At 40.6% G+C, this 20,486-nt stretch overlaps 1 protein-coding gene across 1 annotated transcript; it reads right to left on the bottom strand.

The window, feature by feature from the left end:
• Positions 1 to 130: 130 nt before the first annotated feature.
• NANS (N-acetylneuraminate synthase) lies at positions 131 to 9,475 on the bottom strand. The gene is made up of 6 exons (XM_021533864.2): positions 9,283 to 9,475; positions 7,787 to 8,002; positions 4,588 to 4,687; positions 4,179 to 4,333; positions 2,913 to 3,179; positions 131 to 1,872 (listed from the first exon to the last, which is right to left on the bottom strand). The coding sequence occupies exons 1-6, from the start codon at positions 9,412 to 9,414 to the stop codon at positions 1,663 to 1,665; spliced, it is 1,080 nt and encodes a 359-aa protein (XP_021389539.1). The 5' UTR covers positions 9,415 to 9,475; the 3' UTR covers positions 131 to 1,662.
• Positions 9,476 to 20,486: the final 11,011 nt, after the last annotated feature.

The following is a 20,486-nucleotide window of genomic DNA, read 5'->3' on the forward strand; positions in this document are numbered from 1 at the left end:
CATAGTAAAAAACCACTGTGACTTGACACTGGTCAGGTAATTTTACATTGTTCGAATACTTAAAGGACCTTCATCACCAGTGCTGGCGAAGGCAAGGTCTGACCATAGGCTGAAATGCAGAAACAAGAGCTTGTTTTATAAGCTAAATTTATTTTTCAAATTTGAAATGAAAAAACAAATCTTTTAACAATTGAGTAGTTTTTTAATGTAAGGCAAGCATGCTGCACCAGTCACAGCTCACATATAGAGAAGGATATGACTCAACCTCTGCTTCCCCATTTAAAGATGTGAATACAGTTTTCTCAGAAATGCACAAGGGAAAATTTTCAAAGTAAACAAATAGGTACAAAACCACTCACCATCAAATTCAAGATACTTCACCAACTCATGACAAAAAGGTAGTAAGTTCCAAGTAACCATCATAAGTAAATGATTCAACCACAGAAAAGAAGCAGATGAATTATTGCAAAGCAGTTCTGTGCTAAGCATAGGTAGTTGAAAAATTAGTGGGTTGCAGCTGCTGCTATATGGCTCCCTTCTAGTCAAAGGAAAAAGCAGCAGGTGATAGGAGTGGCATTGCATTTCTCCCTTGGAAAGGGAGAAGCTGGGATGCAAGAGCAGAGCACACAAAGCAGGTACTGACCATTATGCTGAAGTGTAACGGTGTGATGTAGTCAGGAAGTCAGCCTCAGCCATCTCACACACCAGTGGTGGGACAAAAACCCCAATGTAGGGGATTTGCTGGTTAGTACAGAAAAAAAAGCTGCTCAGACTTCACCAGCATTTCGCTTCCTGCCCGAGAAGCTGTCCTCCAGGTCCAAAGAGAGGCACCCAGTGCTCTGCAGAACCAACTAAATAGTCCAGACTTCACTCAACTTGCAATAGATATTTTTCACAATTTCTGAAGCATAAATTAAAACCATTTCTACTGATTCATCTCAGATCTACTTTTTGTCCCTGCTCAATCTCTGGCTTACCTTTTATGGCCTTTCAGTTCACAAAAGGCTCTCTTTCCCCTTAAACGGGACCTTTCTAAATATCCTTATGCTTCCTTTCCTTGTCTCCTGAGAGCTTTCTCAAGAAGCCCATTTTCCCAAAGAACACAGATTCCTGCAACCCACTGCTTTATCATGACACCTTTAAGACTTTGATCTTAAAAATAAATCTATCCAGGTTGCATTTGTAGTTTTCAGTTCAGTGTATGTAAACTTTTGTTTATCTGTATTCAACTCCAAGCAAAGTCCTCCTATCACAGGGGCTCAGCAAATGGCAGAAAAGAGAGGAGCATGAAAAGGTACAGGGCTAGAACAATTCAAAGTGCAGATAAATTTCTCATGATTTACTGTATTATTAACAGAAAAGGGAAGCTGGAAAGCAGCAGACTGTGGTCTTTTATTTGGCAGAACTCCAAATTAATCTAGGTTAAGTGAAATGGAGAAGAGAGGACCATGGCAATTCCTAGGCACAACGCTATACAGTTTCTAATAAAATCTTCATAATTTATATCCCCTTGCTTCTGAAACTTCCTTCTAATGAGAACCTGAAAATTCTAACCTGTTTGCACCCTCATAATTACACCCCTTTCTTCTAATCTACCATGCTGCTATTCTCAAACATGTTGCATGGTAGTACATTGAGAAATACGGAATGGAATGCTTTGGTTTAGCACTTCACTTTTTTTACATGATTTTCCACTACTTGCTCAGTGATGGTTTCATCTTCTTCAATATTTTTTTTGACCTTCTGGCCCACCAGATCAAAGATGCATTCTGGGGGAAATCCCTTCGGCTCTCCCACCTTCACCGTCAGCATGTCAAGTGTCAATACTTCACCTTCAGGAATTGCCACTTTTGCCACTACCGACTTTCCCAGCTGCAGGGAGGGGGAAAAAAAAACAATATTGAAGTTAAATATATTGCTAGCTTAGTATAACAAAAAAGGATAAAAAATATTCTGCAATTATTTGAGAACAGGTTGTGTAGAACTGCCTTCTCCATTACTTATTCCAAATGAAGATTAATTTAGCATGGTTACTTTCAATGTAACTAGGCTGCCAGGCACATGTAGATACTTACTGAAACTGGACAATGGCTCACTGGAATTTTTCAAAATCACAATGGAAGGAATCTGATTAGAATGACTGGTATTTTAGCTTAGTGTAAAAGCAGCTCATATAGAATCATAGACATATTATTCCTTTTACTATTGCCAAGTACCTGGCACTGGTGAGGCCACACCTCAGGCCTTGTGTCCAGCTCTGGGCCCCTGACTACAAGGACACTGAAGTGCTGGAGTGAATCCAGAGGAGGGCCACAAAGCTGGTGAAAGGTCTGAAGCACAAGTCCTATGAGGAGTGGCTGAGGGAGCTGGGGTTGTTTAGCCTGGAGAAAACAAGGCTCAGAGGAGACCTTATCACTCTCTACAACTCCATGAAAGGAGGATCTAGTCCAGTGCGGGTTGCGCTTGTAGTCAGGCACCAACTGACAGAACCAGAGGAAATGGCCTCAAGCTGTGCCAGGGGAGGGTTAGACTGGATACTAGGAGAAATTTCTTTTCTAAAAGGGTGATCAAGCACTCAAAACAGTCTACAACATGGAAGCAGTTGAGAAATGATTCCTGAAGTTATTTAAAACATATAGACATGGCACTTAGGAAAATACATGGTTGGACTTGGCAGTGTTAAGTTGGACTGAATGACCTCATGGGTCTTTTCCAACCTAAATGATTCCATGCTGTTACTCAACTTAGTTAACCACTGGATTATAAACACAGAAATCTATTATAATCAAAACTCACAACATTATGCAGTGTGAAATTCTCTAAGTGCAGAGACAGAAACACTAGTGCAACAAACAATTTGCAAGCTATTCTTCTGACTATAGAGTTATTAGCTATAGGTGTAAATTAGTTACCTTTTCATTGCAAGCCATTTCACAGGGCAGGAGCTGTTTGATTGGAGAACCCATTGCTTTTTCCACAGTACGGATGGCTTTCACTAACTCTGCCAGTTCATTTGGCTCCAGAGATGCTTGGTGGTCACTTCCTTTCCATGTTTTGTCGAGAGTCACGTGGCGTTCCAGCACTTTAGCACCCATAGCAACAGCTGCCACTGAAATGGCTATGCCAGTTTCATGCCCCGAGTAGCCAATGGGGATATCAGGAAAAGCTGACTGATATGCCTTGAATCACGACAGAGTTGGTCTGAATTACCACGGTAGCAGTTTCAAAGACAAAGTAAATTTAACAGTGATAACTGCAGTGGACAAATACTGTGCCATAAAACAAGTACTTGGTTATGCAGAGAATGCAACCTTTTAAATTCAACAAGTCACACTGCATTACCGATCACCACATTCCAAATCTAACTAATATTATCAATACTGACAATAAAAAGGAAGCATGTTCTCTTCTACAATCTATGTTTCTCCTTTTAATTCAGTTCTATTACTCAAGGTCTTCAAAGCCTGTATCAGTTTAAGTAACAGTAATAGTATCCTATTTTTATCCAAGAACCCAGTGGATTGGTTAAACTTAATCTGTATCCAAACAGATTTCTTCAACACTATATTTAAAATCTGAAGCAATCTTTTAATCCATGCATAGAGAGCACTCACCACATCCTAAAGGCACTTAAATGCAGCCAGGTGGCATTCTATTAAAAATAATATACTATGTGTGCATAGATCACTGGACAGTTTGGGAAAACTTTCTTACATCACTATTTAGTGTATCCAAGTAACATTTCAAATGCAGGAAACTATAGCAGGGTTGAATCAATTTTTTTCATGGCTCTGATACTTCATGAAACTTTTTAAATAAAATTTCTGTCTAGCTCTCTATTTAGATTACAGTCTCACTTCATGCACCTTCTTAACAGCCACAGTCTACATAATTTTTCTTAGCATTATAAACCACAGGGTTAACCTGTTAACCATGTCATGTTTTCCTGTTGAGCTGTGAATACTCCAGCAATATCCTTTATCATATTCCTCAAAGATGAGTTCTGTTAATAAAGGACGTGGTGGATCTTTTTACTTCAGTGTGAATTAGAGGAATGTGACACATAACTTCTCAGAAGCAAATTCCAGCACACCTTAAGAGCTGGAAGCGTATCTCAGTAAAAGGACACTGCCCTTCTCTGCTACCCCACCGACGCAGGCTCGGGGTTACTCACTGACCGATATCACACGGAGATTGACGTCCTCTGGCTGAAGCGGGTACGCGCTGGTGCACTGCAGGAAGCAGAAGTTTGGATTTATGGGCTTCACAATCTGATAAACCTGATGCATTGTGTTCATGGACTGCATCCCACTGGAAATCACCATTGGACGACCTAGCCATTAGAAAATACACACAAGTTTTGTCCTAGGTCTACAAGAAAGCTACCGAAGATTAAATTAAATTCTTTAAGTAAATTAATTCAGTAAAACTAGAAAAGAATGCTGGGTAAAACTTTTTTTTTTTTCAAAGTCTAAGGGTGAGTTTCTTTTAAAGCAACTTCACATTTTTCCCCAAAAATCAACTGGAGGAAAAATGTAACAACTGAGCTACTGATGTTCACCAAAATGGCTCAAAGAAAATGCTTACCTTTCTTTGCAGTCTTTTCCAAATATGGAAAATTATTTGTATCTCCTGACCCTACTTTGAAAAATGGAACATCCAGCTCATGTAGAAATTCCACAGCCATCTACAAGGAGAAGAAATAGCTGTGTTTCAAGACCCCACTCCAGCTGGATAAAGGGATAACTAACCACTGTGTTTGGAAATGAACAACCTTCTAACACAGCAAACACAATGCTTAATTAAACAGGTCGGTATTATAGACATCTTCACAAAAATCACTGCTCTGGAAGTGACATTTGCTTTCTTGACAATTATAGTTTCTGATTTCCCTCCAGGTGAAGTATAATTATGATGCCCTCTTTCATACTTCTATTTTGTTGCAGAGTTTTGACTGGGATCACTGTCTCAAGGCAGTCTCTGGTCACACCAGCTGTACATTCTGCTGCTTAGGGAGCTCCATCTCAGCTTCAGGATGAACTTGTCTATCCCAATGTTCTTGCTTTTGTCTCTGTTTTTTTAAACACTACCAGAGAGAGCAACTACCTGCAGATGTAAGTCTGCCTGTTGAAGAAGAAATGTGATACAAGCACACAGTTTTCCTGCCACACACATCCTGCTGGTCAGAAATATTAAGCCACAGAGTGTTTAAAACTACAGGTAGTATAATAGGTTCATCACACTGAAAACTTGTGAATATTAAATAAGTACCAAAAAAAAAAAAAAAAAAAAAAAAAAAAAAAAAAAAAAAAGACCAAAAGTGCCCAAAAACGGAAATCCAAAATTAGTTTGCTTTTAGGAGAGATACTAGACACTAAAATATGCCAAAGCAAAGACTATAAAACTGTTTATTTAAATGCTAATTATACCTAAAAATGTGAGTGCTATATTGAAGACAATTCAAGAATTATTAGAGGCTTCCTGAAAATAAGTATTACATCAGTAAGTGGCCTTTCAAAAATTAGCGCTTTATTGGAAGAAAATTTAAATTCCAAATCTCTCATACGCAAGAGGTATTTAAATTCTCCATTCACCTCTGGAGAAAACAATGAAATTTTACCTATGCCCCCAACTGATGACCCACAAACACTTTTAATTTGTTCAGCTTTTTCCTTATTGCAGTTACATTTACTTAATGCCAGAGAAAGAATGCTTATGTCCATGAAGATAATCATGTCTTATTTGGTCTAATTTTTCTATCATCAGTATGACAGGGATTAAATTTCTTGCACCTGTGATGTATAACATCTCTTTATTAACTATTTAGTATAATTTATGCAGATGCATTGTGCATAAAGACAACGATTATTCTATATTAAAAAGGCACAGATCTTATCTCAGGAGATGGCAAAAAATTAAATACTACAGGTACTCGCATCTAAGGCCACTCTTCATTAGGTAAATATCTCTTGAAAATTAGCAGCTCGTCTTTAAGAGATTCAAGAACCAGGAAGTAATTTCAAATAACTGGAAGGACATTAAAGGGAGTGGTTCAATGAGATCCTGCTTTGTCTCCAGTACACACTGGAACAGAATAGATAAAGAAGTTATTCATAGGCTTTTTTATTTATTTCACACATCACTTAAATAATTTCCTCATACAGTTAAACACACAAGTTAATCTCTTTGACATAACTGAACTTCTGGCGATTATGTTAAATTTACAGAAGTAATGTATAAAAACTTTTAGAAGTTTAATGTATTCTTAAAGAGTTTTTATGTCATTTTATGCAATATTTTAGGTTTCAAACCCGTCTTGCAGAGACGCCACCACAAATATTAGGAGTTGTATAATGTAATTACTGCTCAAAAAAAATAGCACAAACATATTGCTTCTGTTAATTAGCTGATAAAGCCACATACAAAGGAGCACAGCAGAGAAAAAGAGGGATCTCAACAGCAGAAAGTGGTCTCAGTGGCTGCCTATAAAAGGTATTGTGTTGCACTACAGCCTTTAGAAACCAGAGGTTTTAACATCAAAGAAGGAATGTGGGGTTTTTTTCCTCCCCAAAGGCACGTGGGTCTTTTAAGATCCCAGATACAGAAGTCCAAGACTCCTGGATTCATTTACTCCTTTCTTAAAGAAGCACATGTTGTTCAGATGTGAAGATAGCAACAAAAGAAACATCATCGCACTCTCTTTTCACAGATCAATTTCTGAATCCGTGGCACTGAGCTATTACTATATACAAATAGACAAATCATATTCGTCTATCATCAGATGAAGAGGGAAAACAAATTGTAAGAAATAACACTGATATATCAGGAATTGTCTCTGATTGCAAGAGTGAGACACTGAACAGACTGCCTTAAAACATTAAGTAAACGACATCCTTGTCCTATCCTGGATATGTCTACTTCCAGAAAGCCAGGGACATTGCTCTGCTGGCCATATGCAAGAGTGGCTAGCTTACTTCTGGGTAGGGTCCCTTTCCGTTTGGTTCTCTGTATTTTCTATGCCACAGAGAAAAATAAATCTGCAATCTCTCATCTATACTGAAGTTCAGTTGTTACCTGACCGTTACAGCTTATGCATATCAACTCTATGTTGCATTTGTTAATACTGTCACTACCATTATTCTGAGGCAAGTGACATGCAACAGCTCCAAGTACACACATCTTCAGGGGGAACAGCAGCAGGAGTTTCATGGAGTTGTGAAGCTGGCTTCTGACTGTTCAAGAACCCACTGGCAAAAATCAGTATATGATTCAGCAGTAACAGGACAAGATGCTGAGCCCCTCCATGAAATTAATAAAAGAAATAGAGGCATAAACACCTGCTGCTTAGAAACACCACAGGGGATCTAGAAAACAGTAAGGAGAGAGGAAAAAAGGAAGGAAATAATAGGGATCAGATCAAGAAAGGAATCTGGTTTAAATACAGAAGGAAGTTTGATATGCTTGAAACCAACACACCAGACAACACCGAAGAGCAGTCTGATTGCCATCTTGATCTACACTCTCAAAGCCTCAATTGCTGATGAAGGTCAAAATGAAGCCTTGTCCCTAATATTACTTACTGTGTATAAGCATCTCAGCATAGGTGGCAAAATATTCAGCCAACCATTGTAGAGACAAAGATGAACACAGGGCAAATTACTCTAGGTCTCTCAGTTAGAAATTGATTGTCCATATATTCTTCTTCTGTAAGAACTACCACACCTAAGTAATGCCCAACAGACACCACAACCAGACTCCCCCTGTCGCTCCAGTATGGCTTACATACCTCATCCATGCCAGAAGCTGTGAAGAAAATGCCAATCTCCTCTGCATACTTCTTTAGCTCTCTATATTGGTCATGACTGAACTCCAAGTGGCGCTTGTGCTCCCCATAGGTCTTTCCCCAGGAGTGTTTAGAGGTGTAAGGCCTTTCTAAGGCTTTCTTGTTGAATTTGTACTCCAGTTCACTCTTCTGGAACTTAGCACAGTCGGCTCCGCACTCCTGCAAAACAAGCTGGTGTACACCGAGTGGAAATGCAACTGAACCTGCACTCACCTAACTCAGTGCAAGGAGTGAGTAAGTGATGTGCTCATCTGTTATGGAGTTTTCACATTATCACCACAGCAATCACAGAAATGGTAATGAACACCAAGTTACTGTGGACGTACACACACATGAACCCTTTTATTTCAAAGTCCCGAAACACTTAGTAGAGCAGCAGTTCAGAGAGATCATATTAAACCTATAAAACTACTTAGCTATGCATGATGCTTATTCAAGAGCTGACTTCTGTAGTGTTTTTCCCAGATTAACTGTCACTGATAATTCTACATTTAAAAAGGGCACAGGATTCTGTGGATCAAGGAGTATGTATCTGAAATAGAATCATCAAGGCTAGAAGAAACTTTTGAGGTAATCCAGCCCGACTATCCTCCCAGCATCACCACAAGAACACATCACCAGCCAGTATCACCTCTAGATCACATCACCAGCACCAGATACCTCTTGAACACCTCCTGGAATAATTAATTTGAAGTCATATCCTGATTAGAGCAGTCTCCAATTATGCCCCAAGCAGTGATGATGTGTGATTTTCTATCTAATGAATATAACATCAAATTTGATAGCAGTGTAGGTGTCTTACTGGATGACACAAGCTTTAGTGCTATAAAGGTCTGATGTCAACCAAGTCTAACTGGAGGTTCATTAGGGACGGTTCAGCAGCTGCCTGATACTTCCTAAATTCCACATAAGCTCATGCCCAGCTGTGGGGCTGCAGCCATGACACAAGATCACACAATGAATCAGCTGGAAAAGACCTCTGAGACCATCGAGTGCTTGAGGTGGCTGAGCACCACCTTGTCAAACCCACCACGGCACCAAGTGCCACGTCCAGGCTTTCCTTAAACTCCACCACGGACAGTGACTCCGCCACCTCTCTGGGGTGGTGTTCGATGTCTGTTCGGCCTTTTTGCGAAGAAATTCTTCCTGATGTCCAGCCTTACCCTCTGCGTCACAGCTTGAGGCCACGTCCTCTCATCCTACCCGGTGGAAGAGGTCGATCCCCACCTGGACAAAAGCTCCTCTCAGCAAGTTCTAGAGAGTGACGATGTCACCACCGAGCCTCCTTTCCTCCAGGCTGAACCAGCACAGCTCCCTCAGCCGCTCCTCACAGGAGAAGCACTCCAGACCTTTTATCAAAGCCAAACGCAAGGGTCTCCCTGCAGACAATCTGCGCTTGGAATAAACCCAGCCCACGGCGCTCTCGCTCCCCGCCTCACCTTGACCATGCGGATCATGCGCTTGGCGATCTCCAGGTCGCCCTGGTGGTTCTGCCCGATCTCGGCGATGATGAAGCAGGGCTGGTCGCCGCCGACGCGCCGCCCGGGACACAGCTCGAACTCGCCGGCCATGCTGAGATGGCGGCAGCGCCACGGCCCGCCCGCGACTGCGCCGCCGCCGCTCCCGGCCCCGCCGCTCCCGGTCTGGCCGCGCCTCTTCCCTGCCGCGCCAATCGGTGCCGGCATTCCCGGGATGGCCGCGCCTCTTCCCTGCCGCGCCAATCGGTGCCGGCATTCCCGGGATGGCCGCGCCTCTTCCCTGCCGCGCCAATCGGTGCCGGCATTCCCGGGATGGCCGCGCCTCTCCCCGCCGCTCCCCCCTCAGCGCCGCCTCCCCGGCAGGGGGCGCTGCGACAGCGCCCTCAGCGCTTCCCGCCTCCGCCGCGGCAGCACCAGCCGGGAGCTCCACCCAAAAGACTTAAAATTCCCGGGATGGTGACCCCACCACCTCCCTGGAAACCTATTCCAGTGCATGACCACCCTGATAGTCACAATTTTTCCATCTGGTCGCGTCTCTCCTCGCCGCAGCGATGGCGCCGCTCCCCCCTCAGCGCCGCCTCCCCGGCAGGGGGCGCTGCGACAGCGCCCTCAGCGCTTCCCGCCTCCGCCGCGGCAGCACCAGCCGGGAGCTCCACCCAAAAGACTTAAAATTCCCGGGATGGTGACCCCACCACCTCCCTGGAAACCTATTCCAGTGCATGACCACCCTGATAGTCACAATTTTTCCATCTGGTCGCGTCTCTCCCCGCCGCTCCCCCCTCAGCGCCGCCTCCCCGGCAGGGGGCGCTGCGACGGCGCCCTCAGCGCTTCCCGCCTCCGCCGCGGCAGCACCAGCCGGGCGCTCCACATAAAAGGTTTAAAATTCCCGGGATGGTGACCCCACCACCTCCCTGGAAACCTATTCCAGTGCATGACCGCACCCTGACAGTCACAATTAAAAAAAAAAAAAATCTAATTTTTAAAAAATATCTAATCTGGATCTCCCATGTCTCGCATTAAGGCCATTTCCTCTTGTCCCCTCACCGACCCCCGCCTCACCACACCCTCATCTCCAGCTATAACTCATTTCAAGAGTTGTAGAGGCTTGGTTCACACAAAACTTTTCCATGATATGTGGAAATAAGTGGTAAAATGTGAAGCAATGGCTAAGGCCACTCCTGAGATTATTTTACTCCAAAATCCTTCTGTGAAAAACGCCAATCACTTGGTTTTTAAAATTTTAAAAATTCTTATAAAAGCAGTAATACAATTAGAATAATAAAGTTTAGAGTTAGGACAATTACAAGACACTTAAAGTCACGAAAAGCATCCCTTGTGAACAAAGGAATAACCTTAAAAGCAATAGCTTATTGCATATTCATATCTCATACATGATGCATAACTTCCTTGCAAATTAAGAACTTCTCTGGTTTTTGTCAACTTCTTAATCTTGCTGGTTCCATAAAGGCTGAGAGAAGGTGGAAGAATGTTTGTCTTTTCTGATAAGGAGGCTGTAACTCTTTATGGGTGCCCTTCGCTGACAACTCTGTGAAGAATTTCTTGATTATCTCATCTTCCTGCTTGAGCTTGTAACAAATCCTATATCACAGAGTTTCTATTTTAACATTATGTTGTAACCTAAAACTACATTTAACACACTACTTAAAAGAATTAGGACAGCATAACTTTCTAACATTACACATATAATATTCATTGTAACATTTGCAAAAAGCCAATCATAAAATATGCATTTTTCACACTCTCTGACTGACATTTGTGACACTCTGGGCCTGTCTGTGAGGTTTTTAATGGAACTGAAAAACAATCATTTAAATGGTTACGATTTTATGGTACATATCTGGTAATGTTTTGTTTGTTTGTTTGTTTTATCTGGTTTGTTTTGTTTTGGTGAGTAATATGGAGTTGAGTCTCATTGACACACAATGTTAGTACCACAGTTACAGTACAGTAATTATTTTTGCTGGTATTGACTGTTCCCCAAGGAGAACTGCATCCTTCTGACAGACTGCAGTGACTGATTGAACACAAATAGCAGATTCTAAACTGTGTAATACTACATGAGAGATAGCCTCAGAAATTGCCTCAATTTAAAATCAGAAATGGCCCTGATGAGTGATACACTGCAATATGCCAGTGGCTCTTGAAAAGGATGTTGTCTTTTACAAAGGAATAAATTTTATAAATTATAGTTAGAACACCATATAAATATAATTTCTTTTTCTCTTTGTGTGACCAAGAATTGCAGACAATATAAACATATAGAATGTTTGTATCCGTATAAAACCAGCCAGTTCTCTAAACAGGTCAGTTGCCTGAGGCTGTCTCATAAACAAGAAAGTTTCCTGACAACAGAACTCCTACTAAGCATTTCTACTGCTCAATTACATTGAATGCAGTCACAGGTGGATACCAATGCAGGCATAGCTTTTTTAGGGGTGCTGAATGACTGCTACAGAAAGAGAGCTGAGTAAAATACAGTCCCTATAGGAAAGGTTGCATGTATGCAATGGGTAATACATACTTACTGTTTTTATGAAAATTCTCCAGAGAAAATAGAGAAGGTATATGTACTCCAGGTATTAGTGATGTATACCATATGGGCTAAAACAGTATAATTTCAGGAATTACATAGCGTTGAAAGCCATACTGTAGTCTGTTGAACTTTAGGATACTAAAAACAATTAACAATTTATGAAAACACCTGACACTCAATATTGGCTTTGCAAAACAATTTGTGAATGTAACTTTAATGCTGCTTGCATACAAACACTGAGAATAATCATAATGAAGTTTACCCCAAAAGTTTGCTGATTGAAAAAACAGCTGCTTAAGTATTTCTAAATTGTAATATCTGAAGCAAGCCTATAATGGTGCTACGTTTTACTGAATTTTAGTTTTCACTGTAATATACAACCTACCCCATGAGACATTTCTCCAACTAAACTACATTACTTGAGGCCAAAACCCCAGTTTGTTCTTGTAGATCCTTAGGTGCTCTAGGTTCTTCCTGCACAAACATTTACCACCAGCTCCACAGAACAGAGACATACCCTTCTTTCCTGGGGCAAGCTCCTTATTCAGTCATCAGGTAAAGGTGCAGGAAAAAAATGCCTCCAGAACACAAGTTACTAACTTCTGGGATAATTTTGCAATGACATAATAACATTTTGTGTAGTATAGCCTAAAAATGAGAGAAGATTGAGCCCCTGTGCTTTTAATTATTTGGTATTAAAGCAGTAGAATGAAAGGTAAGATGACACACTGTGATATATATATATATAAATGCACATATATAAATATTTCTAACATATAGCACTAAAGCAAGAAACAAATAATAATAGTATAATTGTGAACTTTTTCAACCCAGGCAGTTTTACCCTCCCTAATACTTCCTAAAGAAGGTCAGGGCACAATCATTCCGACATTATATTCTGTTAAACTATGTTCCTGTGTCTAAAACCCTGGTTCTGTTTCAGGTTTGTCTTTTATTTCAGTGGAGGAGCCAACTCACACTGAGGATTTGATGGATGTATTTACAGACAATAATGAGAATCATACAGAGAATACAACAGAATACTTCCAGCTGGAAGGGACCTACAGTGATTGTTTCGTGCAATTGCTTGACCATTTCATGGCTTGTCAGTGTGATGGTTGTCACACTGATAGTTATCACACTAGGCAAACTGAATTTACATGCAGTAATACTTCGTTCAGGAATTACAGGGTTTGAGACAACAGCAGTGCATGTAGTTTAAGTACTCAGACACAGACTTCTATACAGCCCTAAAACTTGACAGGCATGATAAAAGATATTTGAAGAGCCTTGGTCCTTGAAAGAGATTATGTTCTTGCAGCTTTGATATAGTTTTTAGGAAGAAAATTCTATAATCCAGTGATGACAACCATTTGCCAGCAACAATTCCTTTCAAATATCAAGATCTAGTACATTTCAAAAAAACTTTACTTTGTCAGTGAGTTTTAATTCTCTGGTCTCTTTTCCTTGGATGATATACTCTGAAATTCTGGGGATGTTGACTTCCTGTGGCCACATAATCTATCTGTTTTATTCATAAACAGTGCCTAATCTACGTGCATTTGCTGTTGATTGCTTCCTCATCCTCCTTGTTATGTTTAAAGAAATGTTCTCAGCACTTAAGGTTATAATTGTCAAGAACCAGAAGCAGACTGCCCGTGAGATGTTTACAGCCCCGTGGCCTCTGTGTTTTGCCTGTGCACATATTTTCAAGGTCTCTGGTGTTATCCCACACTCAGATTCATCATAAGAAAAGACACCTGGTACTCAATTTCAGTTTGCACTGAGTAAATTCACTCAAACTAATAACAAACCTAACAGCCCACCAGTTCTTGTGGCCTTGCAATGCCAGCATTAGTTTTCTTACTAGCAATGACAGTATAATTTTTTTAGTGGGCCATCCAGGCCATAGGTAACAGGCAGTACATCTCCTTGTGGTGATAGCAAGAATTTGATTTCTGCCGATTCTCTATTTCAGCCTGGCATTTGAATATTAGTTTCCACACAAGTTCTGACAAGCTAAGAAGCCCAGCATGTTTCCCTTTTGCTCTGACCAACTTTCTCATGCATCTTTGAGAACAAGCCTGTGTACTATGAATGCATCCAGATGTGCTAATAGTTCAGTAAATTACAGTAATGGATTAACTTTGTCCTTTCACCAGATCTTGTGGAGTTTAAGTAACTTTAAACAACTTCCACAGGAAGAAGTCAGAGATGGAGATTGTATACAATATTTGGGAGGGGTGGCTGGGATGATATGAATGAGACAACTCTTGCTGACAAACAGGGATTAAGGGTTACAGAGGCAGGAAGGAATTCGGAAGGGAAAAAGTATAAGGAGAAACTAGGGAAGAATAACAGAATAAATTGATACTGGCTGATACTGGGCCAGTGGATTGCTGAGAATGCTGTGAAGCCCAAAGATGTGAGGAGCATAAGGAGCTGGACTGAAAGTTGAAGGGTACTGGTTTAATGATAAATGCTGCTGTAAGTAGCAGCTGAGGGGACTGAGTTATGAAAATCAGAGCCTTTCCCTAGTGCTATGAGTAATATGAGACAAATGGGGCTATAAATAAGGGGTCTGCATGAGAAGAAGGCAGATGATGTTAAACATAATCTTTTTTTTCCCCTAAAAGTCACAAGCAAAGGATTATGATCCATTAGAACATATTCAAAATTGGTAAAGGTTTAGAATTCAGCTAGAGGTCTACCTAGAGTATATTTTCCCTTTCCTTCTGCCCAGCTGTTTTCCCTCCTTCAGTTATTTCCTGAGCTGAAGGGACAGAGATCTCTATATTCCAACCGTCTGTGTATCACTTGGGTACACTGGCTTGCAATTTTTGATTTGACAAGACACATGATCAGGGCTATGATACAAAGTACATGTTTAGGGCTATACAACCCTCAGATGATAGAGGCTGCTAGTTTTAAGATTTTTCAGTCATCATCTTTCAGCATATTGAGTGAACAGTCAGTAAAATACTGCCCTCAAGGGAAGTCTTGTCCCAGACTGTACCAGATGTACTGGAGGTGACTGTCCTAGTCTGTATATCCTGTGTTTTACAAGACAGCAGGGAAACAGTGGCCAAAGTTTTAGGGAAGAGAAAGCTAGTCCCTAAATCAACCAGTTCTGTGTCACTGTTTTTGCTATCAAATTGTTGGATGATAACTGGGCTGATCATATCTAATTGGGTTTTCATATCTAATTGTCAAACTGAATTCTTATAGCTGGCTTATTCATGCGTTATTATTTAGTTTACAGGTCTGTTGAATTCTTACAGCTACAAATCAGTATGTGCTGAACTAACACAATACCTATATAAAATACCTGGTGTTTGGTATCTCTGAATTGACATTTGGAATAAATAGACACCATACAGTCTAACCTGGTTGTACTTGAGTTCTACTCTGTAGGAGCAGAGGGAGGAGAGCACACTCTGTACATTGAGGGCAGAGAGGGAGAGGACTAATACTCTCACTTTTCTGAGAGGTGTGTGAATGTAAATTATTACTTTAAGAAGCTTCCTTTTACATGATTGTATAAGGCGTAAGGACAGAAATAATACATCTGTTGTCAGAGGAACAGTTGAAAAGTGTGTGATGCAGAAACCCGTGACACACAAAACAATGAGAATAAACAGAATGTTTGTTTGTCAGCTTAGCTCGGGGCTGTCAGTCCTGCCTCAGTGGTGCTATAGGAGTGTCAGTCTAGATCTCAGCCTCCTGGCCTGCCTGGATGACATTGCTCATCATTGACCTGCTCATCACTACAAGTCTGGGGGCTGAGGTCATGGCCAAAGCCATTCTCAGCTGGTTTGTACATGTCAGTCACAAGTTCCCACTGTAAGAGGCACATCTTGCATCTGGATCCCGTTGCTTTCCTCCAGCAGATCAGAGCTCAGGTGTGCTGTTGCAAGGAAATAGATCTCTAACACTTCCAAGTATTAGAAAGAAAACTGAACTCTGACTGAAAAAATAAGCATTCACATAGATGCTACTGCCTTGATTAGCCAGGGGAAGAAAAAGTCAAGTTAAATGTCTTTTGTGATAAGGCAGCTGAATGGGTGCTTTCTATGTGTTCAGAATGTAGATTACTTTGACACTTAAGTAGGGGAAAGTGGTGCAATACCTCACCTTCTGTATAGAATTCAGTCATAAACCCGTTGCTGTTTTAGGAGGGAAATGAGAAGATTTTGACAGATCCAAGAGTTTCAAAAGCTCTTGAATACCCAGTTTTCCATATGGTCAAATTACCTTTCAAAGTTCTTCTAAAAATTAATTTTAAAAGTAAAAAAAAAAACAAAAACCTCTGTCAATAAAGAATGGCTTTTCTCTTCTACCAGAGCCTTCTTAACTTCCTTACCTTGCAACAGCCTGCAGTAAATTATGATTTCTACTCAATATATGCTTCAAAAACCCCTGTATTTCAAGTGGCTGTCATTTATTTAAGGTTCAATTAAGCTACTAAAAACAAACAAACAAAACAAACCAAAAAACCCCCACACTTCGAAAAGCAGTTTACAGCAGAAATAGAATTAAAGAGTTACTTTTATTTATACTTCTTTACATGAGTTGTTTTTATGCAGTCAGGTTCTTCTCAACTTTTTGTGACCTGTGTTGGGTTGGGGAAGTTAAAATACTCATTCTGCACCTCATGGAATGCTTTTGTGTCTGTAAATCAAACCCAGAAAAGGCCACTGGTTCACTGTTTTTAAGGAAGCTGACAGGACTGTAATGCATAAAAGAAGTGGTAGATTATTTGCTAATATTTCAATTAGTTTTACTACTTTAGGAGCAGCAGAAGTTCCACATTCAGAACTGGTACAATACGAAGACAATGTATTGTGAAGTAGCCTTGGGAATCCAAACTGTAGAACAAAAAAGTAGTATAGATTGTCAAGAAAACTTGACAGAAAACTAATTTACTGAATACATTTTCAAATATACTACAGAAGTAAAATTTTTCACTAAATACTTCTGATGGCGTTGGGGGAATTTACAATTTCTGCTGTAAATTAAATAGGTCTATTAGTTATGTCAGAGAAGATGATGGTGAGATTATAGGATAGAAAGATGTTTATTACCTACACAGTTGCAATCAGTTGTCAGACAGGCTAGGAAATTATTATCTGTGGAAAATTAATTTTTCTCTCAGGACAGTTCTGTCAGGCAGGCTGACAAGTCTTCCTTTGCATGTAAGAACTTCACATGCAGCACATTCTACAACAAGAAACTGTGAAGCCAAACATACAAGCCATTGCTTTGTGGAATCGGAGATTCTGTTTAATCTTTCACTAGTGAGGAATTCAAAATGTTTCTCTGTGAACTTGTTCTTGAAGATGTGAATGTTAATTGTCCTTATTCAGGCATTTCAGGCATAAGGAACCCTCCTAACTGGCATTTCAAAGATGATTGAGTAGCCTCACAATGACATCAATCATCTTCCTTGTTGACATGGATGCCAGCCAAGAGTAGACTAAACAAATTTAATAAGGCAGGAATCTGAGACTTCTTGCAGGCTTCAGCAGTTCTGCATGGTAACGAGGTGGGGTTTTTTTGGGGTTTTTTTTGGTGTTTTTTTTTTTTTTTTTTTTTTTTTGTGGTTTTTTTTTTGTTTGTTTGGTTGTTTGGTTGGTTGGTTGGTTGGTTTTTTTTTGTAATAAGCCTTTATCCTGAAAAGGAGAATCAATGACCTGAAAATGTGTTCCAGAAATACCTGCAAATAGGTACTTTTTTATTCTGCCCCTACACAGGGCTTTTTCTTCCTGATAATATGAGTCTTGTACCAAGAACTAAAAGGGACTCTTCAAGCATATTCTCCCTTATTATTTCATACACCTCTCAGAACACCACAAAAATGTTGACTTCACCTTCTTTATGGAAATGCAACATGCTCTAAGAGATTTTGTGCATTTCCTCTGACTCTTTTAGCAAAGCTGATGCTCTTCAGGAAACAAATGGTAAGGCATCAAAAACCTAGTTCTAGTTTTTCTTTTGTTTCTGAGGAAGTAATGATCCATGGGGAGCCACATACTACTGTTTCAACTATAAAAAAGACACCTATCTCTACACTGGATTGTGTATACTTAAACTCTCTACCTTGTATTATAAGTAAATTTGGAGCACTTTATTATGTCTGTTGAAATAAAAAATTCCTAAACTTCAAGAATCTCAAGGCCCCGCAACCAAGTAGGCTGAACCTATTGAGAAATTGTCTGGAGCAAAGAAACTTTCCCTGGGTGGAGAAGGACCAGTTTAAGGAGCACGTAAACAAATAGGCCGAACATACTCTGCCAATGATAAAGCTGACTGATGTCTTTGGGAGTCCACCTTGATAATCTTTGAAAGGCCATGGCAACTGAGATTGTCCCTCAAGACTGGAAGAGAGCAAGTGCTACACCTATCTTCCAGAAAGTCAAAAAATAACATCACCAGAGCAACAGGCCAACCTGCTTCAGGTGAGCATCTGGGAAGATAACAGAGCAACTAATCCTGGATGCCATTTCCAATCTCAAGAAGGACAAAAAGTAATCAGAAGTAGCCACCATGCACTTAGGGAAGGAAAGTCATGCTTAACCTACTTGATAACCTTCCACAGTGAGTTGCCTTGCCTGCTGCAAGAATGGAGAGCAATGAGACATTGTTTACCTTGGCTATAATAGGGTTTTAATGCTGTCTTTCACAATGTTCTAACAAGGCAAGCTGACAAAGTATGGGATAAATAAATGAATACTGAGGTGAATTGAAGATTATCTGAGCAATCAGGTCCAGGGGTTGTGATATGTAGCACAAAATCAAGGTGGAAGCAAATTCACTAGCATTATACTTCAGGGAATGAGAGTGGAGCCAGTACTGTTGAGGTTCTTCATTAACAACCTGGATGGTGGAGCAGAGTGCTGCTACAGCAAGTTCACATATTATACAAACCCAGGAGGAGTGACTGTTACATCAGAGGGTTGTGCTGCCACTGAGAGAGACTTTAGTAAGCTGGAGAATTGGGCAGAGGGGAATCTCATAGAGCTCAACAATGGGAAACATGAAGTCTTACAATGGGATAAGATAATTCCAGCCATCAGTACGTTCTGGGGTCTGGAGAATAACTTGGCAAGGAAGGGCCTTGGGGTCTTTGGGAGCAAGAAGCTTGTTATATACCAATATGCCCTTACAATGAAAAAGGCCAACAGCATCCTGGGCTGCACTAGGAAGACCACTGCCAGCATGTGAAAGAAAGTTATCCTTCCTCTGCATTCAGCACATCTGGAATGCTGAATCCAGTTTTGGGCCCACAGAACAAGAAAGACATGGTCATACTGGAGTGAGTCCAGGGCAAGACAACAAAGATTATTAAAGGACTGAAGTACTTTTGTGTTAAGGAAAGGCCCACTGTATCCATACAAAATGTTTTACCTTCAAGTATTGCAAGATTTTACCTTCATGATATTGCTTACTCTATAATTAATATTAATATAATTTCAAGTATCTTGGCCCTGTATTTGCAAACCTGCCTCTTTATACTATTCTTGTCATATTACTTACTACTGTTCTGCTCTGGCAATCCAACCCTCCACTCTGTTCATCTTTGAGCAGCTCTGTGCTTCCTTTAGATAGGGAACAATGTCTATTCTCTGCATACTCAGATTCTGTTTGAATACCTTGCACAGCTGTGATTATTAGATACAGCTGTCAGAGCAACAAAAAAGTGGCATAGCACCACATATTTATTAGTTGTAGGTATGTTCCTTATTTTACAGACTATTAGCTGTTCCTTGGAAAGCAGCTGCGCCTCTTATCTTGGGATGTTTGTGTTTAACAGTGTGAACACTACCAGCAGCATCTCTTCGTGACCCCGTTTAATTAAATTATCATGGCAGCAAATCAGCTTGAGAAACTGAAAGCAGTGTGTCTTGCCATGGTACTGGAGGTCTTGTAGCAGAAGATGCGTTTGTCAATATACATGTGAAGTAAGGGTGGGCCACTTCAAACCCTCCTGCCTTGCAGGTGACTTGCTGCACCCGAGGAGCCTCTCTCATGAAAAACTGCCTTTCTTCTGGGGATGGCAACTACATATTTTTAAAGACTGTCTTCTCTCACATGTTATGGAAATAAACATGTCTCCAGTTTGATTGTCTGAAAAGGAGAATTGCTCTTTGGTCTTCCTAGGTAGTCAGAGCGGGCAGATGGCTTATCTAAGCTGCTACTGTCAATATGAGTTATAGACCCTGGCTTGGCTTTAAATCCAACCCCATCCAAACAAGGTGAACAGCTGCAGCATGACTCTGTAGTGCAGACGGGCTTGAATGACAGTGACGTGTACAAATGTTTTCTTTGTGGGCTTTAGTCTTCATAAACCCATTTAGTAGAACTGTTAATTTTAGCTGTAAATTACCCAAGTCAGTGTATGTGCAGTGACCTTTAAAAATCTGCTTTGAGGGAGCTTCCAGATTGATGTGATGTGCAGGGTAGCTGTTGTGGAGTGGACTGATGCTGGTAGCATTATGTGCCTCTCAAACCAGCTCCTTTTGGCTTTTGTACCTTGCAAAGGAGTGGCAATCTGACCCCAAGTAGGCACCATCCTTCTGATACAATAGTCTAGTTATAAAATACTAGATTC

The sequence above is a fragment of the Lonchura striata genome, chromosome Z, assembly GCF_046129695.1.
Source record: "Lonchura striata isolate bLonStr1 chromosome Z, bLonStr1.mat, whole genome shotgun sequence".
NCBI lineage: Eukaryota > Metazoa > Chordata > Aves > Passeriformes > Estrildidae > Lonchura > Lonchura striata.

Excerpts from the sequence above, each read along its gene's own strand:
- NANS (XM_021533864.2), bottom strand. The coding sequence starts at position 9,414 with ATGGCCGGCGAGTTCGAGCTGTGTCCCGGGCGGCGCGTCGGCGGCGAC. Across the intron at positions 8,003-9,282 it reads GCATGATCCGCATGGTCAAG|GAGTGCGGAGCCGACTGTGC; the intron begins GTGAGGCGGGGA and ends CTTGTTTTGCAG. Across the intron at positions 4,688-7,786 it reads CAGCTTCTGGCATGGATGAG|ATGGCTGTGGAATTTCTACA; the intron begins GTATGTAAGCCA and ends TTCTCCTTGTAG.